General features: G+C 34.4%; 1 protein-coding gene across 3 annotated transcripts; it reads left to right on the top strand.

The window, feature by feature from the left end:
- Positions 1-180: 180 nt before the first annotated feature.
- slc6a22.1 (solute carrier family 6 member 22, tandem duplicate 1) lies at positions 181-13992 on the top strand. Of its 3 annotated transcripts, XM_051896513.1 has the most exons (16): positions 181-402; positions 533-639; positions 3900-4099; positions 4239-4373; positions 4967-5107; positions 5203-5287; positions 6585-6717; positions 6929-7063; positions 7743-7846; positions 8041-8165; positions 8271-8383; positions 9240-9377; positions 9577-9679; positions 11317-11417; positions 11949-12119; positions 12223-13992. In XM_051896513.1, exons 2-16 carry the CDS (start codon positions 617-619, stop codon positions 12292-12294), a joined length of 1779 nt encoding a protein of 592 aa, XP_051752473.1. In that variant the 5' UTR covers positions 181-402; positions 533-616; the 3' UTR covers positions 12295-13992. The 3 variants fall into 3 exon arrangements, 2 of the variants coding, with proteins under 2 accessions (XP_051752473.1, XP_051752474.1); XR_007930558.1 differs by lacking the exons at positions 11949-12119; positions 12223-13992 and adding an exon at positions 10844-11084 and having other exon boundaries at positions 11317-11407; XM_051896514.1 differs by lacking the exon at positions 533-639 and having other exon boundaries at positions 185-402.
- The last annotated feature ends 17 nt before the right edge of the window (positions 13993-14009 follow it).

Genomic DNA, 14009 nt, shown 5'->3' with positions numbered 1-14009 from the left:
AGTAGTGCTTGTGTAATATTGCTTAATATTGTTTACTCATGTTAAGTGAGGAGTATCACGTTTGTTTTCGTGTAATTAACAGATATTTCTGGCATCATAAAAAACAAGATGAACGTATTTAGAAACATGTTGTCATTTATTGCTCTGCAAGCTGGTGAGGTAAGCCCCGCCTTTAGCTGAGACACACTCACACATACGGCTAAATACAAACACACACGCACATGCGATATACACTCTCGGTTCTGTATGGACTCGTTTCCCCTTGCGAGAGGTGGGGAAAATGAGAGGGGTGGGCTTCAGTGACTGCATATAACAACCGAATCACACTGATTTAAGCGTAACTATCATGACCAATGTAAATTCAGTAGACTTCCTGAACTTTTGACTGGTCGCCTGCATCAGGTAACACCTCCTATAGCTTTTGTTTTCTATCTGTATCGTTTCCAGTGTATTGTAATTTACCGAAGGGGTTCAGTTGAGCTCTGAAATTAACTGCGTAGTTGAACTGTTTTCTATACGCTTTTGTTTTTAGAAGTATTTCACTTGGCACCCGGCGTCTCCTCCGCGTGGGTTTGAACAGTACAAGTGTTCGGCTGCTGAATGTAGGCCAAAGGGCATGAACAAAAGCGCAGTAACTGAGTGAGTTTCCTTCTTCTTCAGATCATCAGGGACAGTCTGTGCTCCATGACGATAAGTAGTTCGTGCGTCAGATGCTGTTTATGGTTACAATTAAGCATGTATAATCAGGTTATTTAATAAGTGAAAAAGGTTTTTTTTTTTTTTTTTGCTTACCTCGCCCTAACATGCCACTTGACACAATAAAATTAAAATTTTGTCAATGAGAATTAAGGATTTCCAGGATGAAAAATAGTTTAATGTTTGTATTCATGTTGGTTTCATACATTTTTGATGAAGAATTTTACCATTTTGTAAATGTTTGAGTTTTTTTAATTAGAATTTAAAGATAAAAATAAATATCAAAAGTCATTAGATTTATTAAAATGTTTTTAAATGTTAGTCACACAAGACATTTCCTTAGCATTGTTCCATTTGACATGTCATAAACATAATGACCCTGACATACAGTCATGAGGGTCTGAAGGGGTCCTTTCTTGTCGCATGACAAAAATGGCTTAAATGTTACTGACTTTGATTTGGTGGACAGTAATATTTTGAAGTTATTATTTTTTTTAAAGAAATAAAAAAAATGAGACTTTAATTTTTTTATTATCTCCAAACAGTTACACCACCTAAAAATATCAATACATACACAAAATCCTAACTTTCCTGTTCTCCACAGACCCCCTGGAGTACCTTTACTACACCCAATGGGATCATTAAGAAACTTCTATCGTTCTGTGTAATTTTCTTCACATATTATAAGGGTCACAGAATAAGAAATGAGGGCAGGGAAGGGAATGTGACTAAGCACCCTGCAGTGCCTCCTGTTTTGGGGACGCAAGATTATTTCAGCTGTGAGGAGTTGCACAAACAGCATGTACTCATTGCCCTCTACATTTAGTAAATACTTTTTTTTGTAAATTCTAACAACAAATTCTTACTGAGAACATTTGTGCAAACACTCAAGGCTTCAAAACAATTAAAATGCTTTTAGATTGGATCTGTACACTTCCGTCTGTCTTTTTAACAGTCGATACGCAACAATATCGCGATGTGCGCATCCATGATAGTTATATCACAGGATGTGCGATGTCAAGGACAGAGTGCAACAGTCGGGTTCTGGAAGTAAAATCTCCATTTATTTTTTGCATAGGTAACTTTGATTTTTAATGATAACTTGTAAACCTTTAAAGACAGCCCTACTGTGAGCTACAGTCAAACCAAAATTTATTCAGACACCTTGAACATTTCATTTATTAATACAGTTTATTCACTATAGTTTAAAAAAATGGTAATAAAATATGACAAGATCTCAGAGTTAAACTGTGTCAGAAAAAATTAATCTTAATTATGTCAGATAACACTTAAGCAAAACATGCTTAACTGGTAATTTAAGCATTAACTTTACTGGTAATTCACTGTATGAAGAATTTTTGGGCATAATATGTCACAGTTTACTTTATTTTGCTATCCCCACTTGCATAAATGAACTATAGTGTCCTGCACCCACTAGTAAAAAAAATATCAAAAAAGTCTGAATAATTTTTGGTTTGACTGTATAAGGTTATGGTATTTGCTTTGCTGAAGCCATCAGCCTGCATTATTTAACCTTTTTTTTTTTTTTTTTTTAAGTACTCATGTTTAACAGCAGAATTCCTGGTGAAAAACTACATTACCCATGATGCTGTACAGAAAATTACATCAATCAGAGTCGAAAAAAGCAACACATGCCAAAAAGCTCTAGCTCCGCCCACTCCCATGAAGCACTGCAAATGTATAATCGAGTTTTTTTTTCTATACGCTCTCAAAATATAGTTTATTATATATAATAAATATATAATAAACATTTGTAAATGAGTAGTTTTATATTTCTCCATCATTTTTAATTCAATCATGCTATTTGCAGTGCTTCATGGGATTGCAGTTCTTTCCCTCATTAAAGCCGTTGGGTATACAGTCTTGTACTTTTGTCTTTTTGTCCGATTTTTTTTTAAAACTTTTTTGCTTCAAATCAAAGTTTGTAGTGTTGTGATTCACCACGTAGCTGATTGGCTTGGTTTATGGATTATAACTCTTTATATGAAAGATGCTTTAAAATCCCTATCGTAAAAATGAATGGAAAAAATACTTCTGGAAACAAGTATCATAAACACAGTCTCCTATGGCTTGCGTGAACGTAAACAATTGAGAAAGGAAATGAATTCGGTCTTAAAGTGACAGCAGCCTAATATTCCTGCTGCTGTCTGTGTCATTAATGTTATCACAAAAAAATACAAAGAGAAAATCACCTTTGTAGCTGTAACAAAGATCAATTACATTTAATTTATACAGTGAAGACTATGCAGTGTTATTTCACATTTGATTATTCAATTTCTGTACCTCAATACTGTTAGACTTACCTGGAAAAGCACTGTTTATTTCATTTGTATCTTTGTTCTATTGTATTTGTCTATGCTTTTAAATTATTTATTATTTTTTATGCAGATGCACTCCCCTACAAAATCACCCCAAACATTCTAGAACGATTAACTCTTTCCAAATATCGCTATTCAAGTCATCTGGTGGTGATTTTTCTTTCTTTTTTTTTTCTTTTTTTTCTTTTACATTTCAACATGCATTGCAGTAAAAAAAAAAAAAATATTGCAATGTCAGTTTTCTTCCAATATTGCGCAGCCCTAATTTGTTCATAGACACTCGAGGCTAGTTTTATAACGATTATTTAGTTTCTATTACAGAGAATTAAAGTACCAAGGTCTTCTAAAGTAAATAATTGATGAAACTATTTTCAAACAGTGACAAATGCATTTAAATGCAGGTGTGAATTATAGTTTTGAATTTATGAGAAATTTAGGCACCACAAAATCCATCAGCATGTATTCTTCCAAAGATTATGCCTAACTTTGATGAAAAACCTTTAGTTATCTTTTCCACAATACAGTCTTGTGTTTCCATAAATGTGTGTAATCAAATCTATTGTGGCGAGTATGTTCTTATGCATTACACTATTAGAAAAATACAAAAAATGAAGATCAGCCACAAATGTTGTGTGGTTGATGTTTTTTACGCTGCTTTAGGAAACTGGACACTTATTTTAACTTTGAACGTCATCATTTCAATGCCTAGCTCCCAGTGTAAGAGCTGGAACAACCAGATGGGACTGAACAAAGACTCATTGCTGTTTTTGACCTTTACATGTTTCAATAACCACTCTGTTTTAAACGTTGTTTGTGCCTCTCTAACATCAGTGTTTTGACAGATGTTTACTTTTTTTTTCGCAGTGACATGGAGATGCAGAATGATCCAGATTTGCAGTTTAAACTGGCTTATCCAGATTCAGAAAGAGCTGACACAGGCCTCAAAATCCGAGTGAGGGGCCAGTGGTCCAGTAAAGTGGAGTTTGTCTTAGCTGTTGCTGGCCAGATCATTGGTTTGGGAAATGTGTGGAGGTTTCCATATTTGTGTTACAAGAATGGAGGAGGTTTGTTCAGATATAACTGTGAGCTCTATTTAAACATTTCAGTTCAAGCAGTTCTGGTTTTTATTTGTTTTTGTTTGTGTCCTATACTAAAGTGGTGAACATAAACTGTCTAAAAACAGCTGTGTATTTCTTTTTTTAGGAGTGTTTTTCATTCCATATATGGTCTTTCTGTTTGCCTGTGGCATTCCTCTTTTTCTTATGGAGACTGCTCTGGGTCAGTACACCAGCCAAGGGTCTGTCACCTGCTGGAGGAAGATCTGCCCACTATTTGAAGGTGAGTTTTCATTGTTCACCTCTAATGTCAGTGTTAATGTACAATATAGTAAATGTTGTTGTACTGTATGTCAGCCATAGTGATATATGTTTGTTTGCTGTTAAAATTTAGATGTTTGTAGTTAGTAAACACCCCATACACTGCAATAGAGAGCAGTAGTAGTCTGAAATACGAGAAGCTTCCTGTTTGAAGTGCAAGTTACTTTTGTATTAGTTTGAAAAAAGGTTTATTATGTGAATAAACTTTATATTTTGAATAAGAATAAGAATTTATATTTTAGATTTAGATATTTTAAAAATTTATAATTTATAAGTCAAACAAGAGTCAAAACTTCAAAGCCCCAAATTAGTCATACTGTATTTCATACTAATAAACTATTATATGTGTAAATTAATTATAAATAATCAATAAAAATGCATTATTAAATAATTAATTTAACCTCTGTAACAGTATGTAATATATATATGGACCTCTCCAGCACATTTAACCCAAACATTCAAAGCGAACTGGTATTGAATTTAAAGGCTGATCAACTACTGTCATCATAAGAAATATCTGAAAGGGGGTAATTGTTGTGGTTTGTTTTTCTTTAGGTCTGGGTTATGGGAGTCAGGTGGTCATCTTCTATTCCAGTACCTACTACATCATCATTTTGGCCTGGGCTTTCTTCTATCTCTTCTCTTCCTTTAGTGGTGAACTACCATGGGCTAGCTGTAGGAACTGGTGGAATTCAGGTATGTTACAATACTAGTTACTGTGAAAATTTGTCTTTTTTTTTTTTTTTTTTTTTAGATTTTTAATAGATCATGTTTTTCCTTTACCCTTACAGAGAACTGTGTCGAGTTTGACCGAATGGCGGGGACAAGAAACCTGAGCTTTTTGAATGCATCATCACCTGTTAAAGAATTTTGGGAGTGAGTTTATAAAATAACCAAAAGTTTATACAGTAGTGGCCAAAAGTGATGTCCGGCCTAGAAAAATTGGCATCTTCACCCCTTATTCAAATATTATTTGTTGATTTGGTAAGCATATTGTACAGTTTGGCTTGGATTCCATTGTTACATTTGTGATAACGCAATGAAACATGCCAAATTGTGCGGACATAATTTTTGGCCAGGTTGTCATACAAAGAAATTATGAACGCATGCAAAAACAAGAGAGCACCAAGTGTTAGTTCACCCAAAAATGAAAACTCTGTCATTTATTTCTCACCCTCATGGCGTTCCACATCCGTAAGACCTTCGTTAATCTTCGGAACACACATTAAGATATTTTTGTTGAAATCCGATGGCTCAGTGAGGCCTCCATAGCCAGCAATGATATTTCCTCTCTCAAGATCCATTAATGTACTAAAAACATATTTAAATCGGTTCATGTGAGTACAGTGGTTCAATATTAATATTATAAAGTGACGAGAATATTTTTGGTGCGCCAAAAAAAACAAAATAACGACTTATATAGTGATGGCCGATTTCAAAACACTGCTTCAGGAAGCTTCGGAGCGTTATGAATCAGCGTGTCGAATCAACGGTTCAGAGCGCCGAAGTCACGTGATTTCAGCAGTTTGACACGCGATCCGAATCATGATTCGATACGCTGATTCATAACGCTCCGAAGCTTCATGAAGCAGTGTTTTGAAATCGGCCATCACTATAAGTCATCGTTATTTCGTTTTTTTGGCGCACCAAAAATATTCTCGTCGCTTTATAATATTAATATTGAACCACTGTACTCACATGAACCGATTTAAATATGTTTTTAGTACATTAATGAATCTTGAGAGAGGAAATGTCATTGCTGGCTATGGAGGCCTCACTGAGCCATCGGATTTCAACAAAAATATCTTAATTTGTGTTCCGAAGATTAACGAAGGTCTTACGGATGTGGAACGCCATAAGGGTGAGTAATAAATGACATTATTTTCATTTTTGGGTGAACTAACCCTTTAATAACTGATTATGTTGTAGTCAATGAATGTTTTTTCCTGTGAGCTTTTTGTTTTTATTTGCAGTCTTTTTTTGCAATGTAAAAATAAAACCTGCAGCTGTAATTTGCTTTTTTTCCCCCAAATAATTTTCAGATAAATACCTAACATTTTGGTTTGTACATCTGTGAAATATATACTTAACCCTAAATGCAAGCACAACTTTCAAGTGTAATTATTTATTATATAAGGAGATCAATTAAAATTACAATGAGTGTTTCTTGTAGGAGGCGAGTATTGAATATAACTGGTAGTGTGAATGAGCTGGGCAGTGTGAGATGGGAGCTGGCTCTGTGTCTCCTTTTGGCCTGGATCATCTGCTACTTCTGTGTGTGGAAGGGAGTGAAGTCCACAGGCAAGGTGAGAGCTAACTGAAAAACTGGCACTTTGAATATATATATATATATATATATATATATATATATATATATAATCTGATAGAGATGACATCTGGTTGCATGTTACCTCAGTCTGCTTGTCATGGATATTGACATAGTCCAGTTGATTCTGTTTACATAAATCAGGTGTTCTGGATCTCAAAATTGGAGTGCCCTTGTTCTTTATTTTTCAGGTTGTGTATTTTACTGCTACATTTCCATATGTTATGCTACTGGTGCTTCTGATTCGAGGTCTTACGTTGCCTGGAGCCATTGATGGCATCTCCTTCTACCTCTACCCAAATCCAACACGCCTTGCAGACCCACAGGTAAACAAATCCGGAGATACATGAGTGATATTAGTAGTAGATGAAGATTTTTTTCTTCTATTTGTAAAGACATTTGCAGAATGAAAAGTATTTATGGTTGATGCTTTTGTTTAAAATGATGTACACTCACATGACCATCAAGCCAGTCATATCAGTGGCCTAAAACTTTTATTCTATTTCCCTTTTCTTGATGGCCGCATCTTGATCACATGACAAGCTCGATGTTGTTCATTTTATTTTAGTACCTCTTATTCCGCAACTTCATTATTGGACTTTTTCAATTAAAGAAATTAATAATGAATTAATAATGGTGAATATTGTAAATGTTAGCATCTGAAAAAGCCAAAAAGTATGCTTTTATGTGAGGATGCATCTAATTCTGATAGTCAGTGTCAATGTAAGTCACAAGACCATTTTTTTTATCAGCCAGGGACAAATAAAAATTCTTAGAGCTCCTTATATAGGAAGTTGTTTATTATTTTTGCTTAATCAGAGTCTGTACAGATGAATGTCAAAATAACTGATTAAGCTTTTAAAATAACTAATCGTTACATAATCAATCAGTGACACAAAGTAATTCAGAAACTTAACTTGGATATTTCTCAATATGGAACCAGACCAGACACTTCATGTGTCATGTATTGCAAATACCTAATGGATTGGTCTCTCATGCCTTTAGGTGTGGATGGATGCTGGAACACAAATATTTTACTCCTACGCTCTTTGCATCGGGTGCCTTACAGCTTTGGGAAGCTACAATAAGTACAACAACAACTGCTACAAGTGAGAGAACTTATGTCACGAGAAACCACATTACAGTACATTTAAATATAAATACAGATATACTTTTAGATATATACTTTTAGAGTCATTAGCTGTTCTTACTCGTATATAATATGGGTAAAAATGGCTAATGACTGTTTAATAGACAAATTGCTGTGATGGGTTTTGACAGCATGCTTTGTTTCTGCTTGTAGAGACTGTGTTTATCTGTGCCTGCTGAACAGTGGAACCAGTTTTGTGGCTGGCTTTGCAATCTTTTCTGTTTTAGGCTTCATGGCCTTCGAACAGGGGGTTGATATCTCAATGGTGGCAGAGTCAGGTAACTTAAACAACAGCAGCTCCTTTGTCTATTTTTTTTTTTTTTTTTTTTTTTTTTTCCCATACATCTCCCACACATTAATTCACATTTCTCTTCTTTTGCCAGGCCCTGGTTTGGCCTTCATTGCATATCCACGAGCTGTAGCAATGATGCCCATGCCTCAGTTGTGGTCCATATGTTTCTTCCTCATGATTATTCTGCTGGGCCTTGACAGTGAGGTGAGAGCACATTTTCTCTAAAGTACATGAGGTGTTTGACTGTTTGAAAATTGCATTTAGTTTTGACTGCACTGACACTATCAGATGAAACTGAATAATGACACAATTGTCTTCTGTAGGGCTGCTTTACAGCAGAATTAAACTTGTTACATAATGAATGAACTTTACACAGTTATTGAACTGAACTGAATCAACACTGAACTGAACTGAGCTGATTAATGACTGTTATCTTGCTACAGCTGCTTTATAGCAGAATTTGAATCTGTTTTATATTTGAAGTTTGCATCATTAATTCTGTCACTTTTTCATTAATATGAAGCTGCTCTGAAACAATTTCTACTGTATAAAGCACTATAAAAATAAAGGTGACATGACTTTTGATAAAGCTACAGTGCTCAGCGTAAATGAGTACACCCCTTTGAAAAGTAACATTTTAAACAATATCTCAATGAACACACAAACCATTTCCAAAATATTGACAAGACTAAGTTTTATATAACATCTGTTTAATTTATAACATGAAAGTAAGGTTAATAATATAACTTAACAAAATTTTCAGTTTTACTCAAATTAGGGTAAAATGCAAAAATGAGTACACCCCACTGAAAGTCTCTGGAGCAAAGCTAAATTTTTCAAAGGGGGTGTACTCAATTACGCTGAGCACTGTATTTGACAGCATATATTTCATATATTACATATCATAATTTACACACATTATTCTGTTAAAGTTGGGTCTTAATATTCTCAAGAGTTTTGTGCATGCAATATACTTAAAGTAAATGTGTTATTCAAGTTCTTCAGCAAAGTACAGCGTTAAAAACATAACACTGTCATTACATCTCATTCTCTTTTTCAGTTTGTGGGTTTGGAGGCTCTCATGACAGCCATAACAGACATGAACCCCAACTTCTTCCTCCAAGGACACCGTCGTAAACTCTTCCTCCTCCTCATCTGTGTGAGCTGCTTCCTCATTGGCCTCCTGATGGTAACAGAGGTGATTATGTTCATAATTTAGTCATTACTCTTGGCTTTTATTTTGTTAATTGTTTTACATAAAACAACATTTTGAATCTTTGATATTTGTTCTTTCCTGACTCATGCTGTCTAAATCAGACCAAGTAATAACCAATGAAAAAATCTGAGATTTGAGTGTTGATCAATGTTATGTTATATTTTTTGCATTGGTTCAATAGGGGGGCCTGTATATCTTCCAGTTATTTGATTACTATTGCTGCAGTGGAATGACCCTCCTGCTATTTGCCATTGCACAGTCAATATGTATTGGCTGGTTTTATGGTGAGTAATGATACTAAATCAGAAAGTACATGTGTCTGTCTACCCTGCACAACTGAATATATGCCCAATTAATACTCTTCTCCACTATTTGATCCACTAAATGTATTTTTTAAATGGTGCAATCTAATTTAATGCGTAGGGGCCTATGAAATCCTTTTTATTTTTTCTCAAATTCCGTTTTGTTTTTTCCTCCCCCTTTAAATTCCACTTTTTCATATTGAATTTGTCTGGACTCTGTTTTAAAGGTTTAAATTAAATTTTAGTAATCAAAAAGCATGTCTTAATTGAAATCATGAAACATACAATTTAATAATTATATTAAAAGTTTTATAGGGTCTTATGAATTATGTTTCTGTTTTATTTTATTTTATTTTTCCCAAATTCCATGTTTTCCATTTGGATTCCATTTTAATGGTTTAATTAAATTTTGATAATAAAAAAGCATGTCTAATCAATTGAATTCATAAAACTTTAACTACTTTTTTAAGGGGTTTGATTACATTTTTGTCTGAAATTGATTTGAAACAAAATTGTGATTAAAAAATGATGGTAAATGGCATAAAACATTACAAAACGCCACCATTTATTCACACAGAGACATGCAGAACATACAGACTTGCATATTTAAATAGTCTTTTTGCACTTTAATATTCACACACTAGTCCATATCGCAATTTAAATTACTTTTTATACTTTTTATTTGTCAAATTTCATAACATTCTGTGTTATACAGTAAATTTTCATTTTTATGACTGGATTCGTGATTCAGCCGGTGTTTTTTGCATCTTAGAAATCATAGAAATCAATCGAAGAGCTTAATTTAAATATGCATGGTGGCTGATTAAACCGGATTGAAGGTTTTTGTGCTAAAATACTGTGCCAAAGTTTTAGCACAACCCTTGTGATATGCTGAATTACTATCGTACTATACAGTTACACTATTTAGGGACAACTCTACCAGAGCGACTGGTGCGTTAAGTGCCTTCTTTAAGGACACTAGTGGTGCTAGAGTCACCTGCAGCTTTTTTGTTGTTAGCCTAGATTTTCAAGCAAAGCCACCACCATACTGCTGCATTATGTTTATACTAGTAAAGGTTGACCATGTCATGAATCATAAACAAGAATTGAGCACAAAACTGGTAAACATTCTTTTAATATGTGTAGGTAATTTACCTGGGCTGCATCCGAAATCGCATTCTCCCCTGCTATATAGTAGGCGAAAACAGTATGTGACAAAAGAAGTATGTCCGATTCACAGTACTCATAAAAGAGTAGGCAAAAAGTACCTGGATGACCTACTACTTCCGGTGAGATTCTGAAGTGTGCATACGATGGACACTTTACTATCTCATGAGGCCACAGGAGAGGATTTGTGAATGGCAGTGAAGTGCCGTAACTGACGCTGGTAGGTCACATGATAATGACAACAAGGCGAATGTAGTAAGTCCGGATTACATTCATACTGCACACATTCATACTATAGAACACAATTTTTAGTGGTCACAAAGTAATTACTTATTCAAAATAAGTACCTATTCAAGATAGTATGCGACTTCAGACGCAGCCATGGTCAATTCTTCCTTATTGTTTTGTATACAATCTCCCCTAAGATCAATGGTTTGTCTCTGGTTTTTCAGGTTCTGATCGTCTGTATGAAAACATTGTAGACATGATCGGTTATCGTCCTCTGACACTAATGAAATACTGTTGGAAGTATGTCACTCCTACTGTGTGTATAGTAAGTGCACGTTTTACTCTGATTCAAGGTGTTATGGTTATATTAAGTAAAATAACTGCAGTGTTCTTCTAGTTTCTCACCATTATTAAAGGGATAGTTCACCCAAATATGAAATGTTTGTAACCAAGCAGATCTCGCCCCCCCCATTAATTACCATAGTAGGAATACTATGGCAGCCAATGGGGGGCGAGATCAGCTTGGTTACAAACATTCTTCCAAATATCTTCCTTTGTGTTCAGCAGAACAAAGAAATTTGTACAAGTTTGGAACAACTTGAGGGTGAGTAAATGATGACAGAATTTTCATTTTTGGGTGAACTTTCCCTTTAATTCAATTCAAGTTTATTTGTATAGCACTTTTTTTTTATTTTATTTTTTTAATACATATTGTTTCAATGCAGCTCCACCGAAAACAGTTTGTGTTAAAATCAGTCAGTATTCTGTTATCATTGTATTATTAGGAAGTAATAATTTTATAGAAGAACATAGATTGTCTTCACCATTAATTCAATGAACGTCTTTGCTTCTTTAGGGTACATTTGTTTTCTCTTTGGTTAAATTCACTCCTTTAAAGTTTAACAACACATTCGAATACCCCTGGTGGGGCTATGCTGTTGGTTGGTGGTTCACTCTCTCCTCAACATTGTTGGTTCCTGTATGGATGATCTATGTCATCCTTGTCACTCCTGGTACACCAAAACAGGTAATTCCATGCATGATTTAACACTAAATTACATTTAAATGTAAAATTAGCCATGTTTAAAGCACTTTGTTAATCTTTTGCAACTAAATGCTTTATTTTTTAGAGACTGCATGTCCTTTGCACTCCAGCAAGTGATTTACCTTTGACATCAGGAAGACAAAAAGAAACCCTGTGACCACAACACAAAGTACAACATGTCCTATGGCTGATAGAGAAACATTGGGGATAAAAACATCCTTGGGCTGTATTTAGGACAACTTTTGATATCAGTAATGCCTTTGAAGATACACATTCTCATGAGATCTCAAGAAGGCAACACAAACTGTAAATGACTGTGTTTATTAAGTTATTGAATTTTACGATCATAGTTTCTCAGCTGTAAGCATCTAAACGTTGATCTAAACTTCAAAACTGGAAATGAAAAATGTAAGCATAGCTTCCACATATACCTTTATCTGAGGGAAACTCAGTTTGGCGTCATCCTTAAGTGTCATAGCGCCAACAACTTTGCTGTATCATAAACAGTCAGAAGATAACAGTTCTTTGGAAGAAGATCATGGAGAAAAAAAAAAGATTATCATGAGGGACCAGCCCCATTGTGGATGGACCAATGTTCATTACAGTTAGTATATGATTAGAAATTGTTGGATAATGTGTTATTTTGAGTTGGAGAGATGGTTTGTAATGGTTTAATCAGTGGAGCTCGCTATGATAGACTTTGTGCCTTGTAAAAGAAGTAAAAGGCATGTTTGGTTCATATCAAACATGTCGCAGTGTAACAGTATTTTAGAATAGTAATGTATTTTTTACATTTCTGTGCGTCAATCATGCAGCCCTTTTCTGTTGTGTACCTATAGGCAAGCACTTACGTTTTTAGATAGCATTAAAGAAAGTAAATTATGTTATGGGGGGTTATTATATTACAAATGTTAAAACATTCACTCAGCATTTCAAGAAAATAGAACCATATTTTGCTACTTAAATCTGCTTAGATGTGCAGTCTGTCTATATTTTAAGTGAAATGCCTAATTTAAGGGAAGGTAATTTAATCTTATCTACATTTTTATAACTGATACACTAGAAAGGCCAGTGGTTAATAATGTTTTAATAAATTCTTTGTTTAAATCAATAGTCGAATGACTGTAAATGATTGCTGGTTGAAATGGGTTGACAGCAGCTTGTTTTTGCTGTAAGGATTGTTTTGAATCACTCAAGCAAATATTAGACAACTAGGTAAAAGGTGAAAGCAGGAATTCTAGGATTAAAATGGTTAGAGAATAATGTTAGATGTGTCAGTCGTGACAGACTGTTAGTTATGTACTGTACTGCTGTTTTACTGAGGTGTCTTAATATGTCTTTATCAATGTAATTGATTTGATTACATTTGTATGTAGTTTATGTAATGACAGACAATGAAAATTCTACAGTTTGAACTGCCATTTCATTTTCACAGTTACAAGTTTGACCGTTGGAGATTAAAGTAATTTGAGTCTATAGCATGATAGTGGTACTAAGTTGCGTTTTTAAAGTAAGTTTGAAAATTTTAATCATTCTCAAGAATGACAAGTTGGTGATGGTGCCCTTCTTTAGTGTACAAGTTAAAGTGAGTTAAGGGCTAAAGGCCTCTATTTGCAAATAAACCAAAAAGGCCACCCAAACTGTTTGGCAGAGGATGAAAAAGCAGGATGTTTGCACTGCAAAAAAAGGAATGCCTTTCTTATTGATTTGTAAAGTGGGCCAGTTACAATGTAGATTCATCTGTGAATTGTGCCTGTACTCATTTTGTTACTCTTACACAGTTTGGGTTAAAGCAAAAAAAAAATAGAGTGATGAAATGCCAAAGTGATTAAATAAACAGAACATTTCTATGCTATTTGCTGAAGTGGTTGT

The sequence above is a fragment of the Ctenopharyngodon idella genome, chromosome 6, assembly GCF_019924925.1.
Source record: "Ctenopharyngodon idella isolate HZGC_01 chromosome 6, HZGC01, whole genome shotgun sequence".
Lineage (NCBI taxonomy): Eukaryota > Metazoa > Chordata > Actinopteri > Cypriniformes > Xenocyprididae > Ctenopharyngodon > Ctenopharyngodon idella.
The sequence above is the reverse complement of the archived record's forward strand: the minus strand, read 5'-3'. Positions and strand labels throughout refer to the sequence as shown.

Bases quoted from the DNA above. Each gene is read 5' to 3' on its own strand.
- slc6a22.1 (XM_051896513.1), top strand. From the start codon at position 617: ATGAACAAAAGCGCAGTAACTGA. The intron at 5,108-5,202 runs GTATGTTACAAT...TTACCCTTACAG, and splicing joins TAGGAACTGGTGGAATTCAG to AGAACTGTGTCGAGTTTGAC. The intron at 7,064-7,742 runs GTAAACAAATCC...TCATGCCTTTAG, and splicing joins CACGCCTTGCAGACCCACAG to GTGTGGATGGATGCTGGAAC.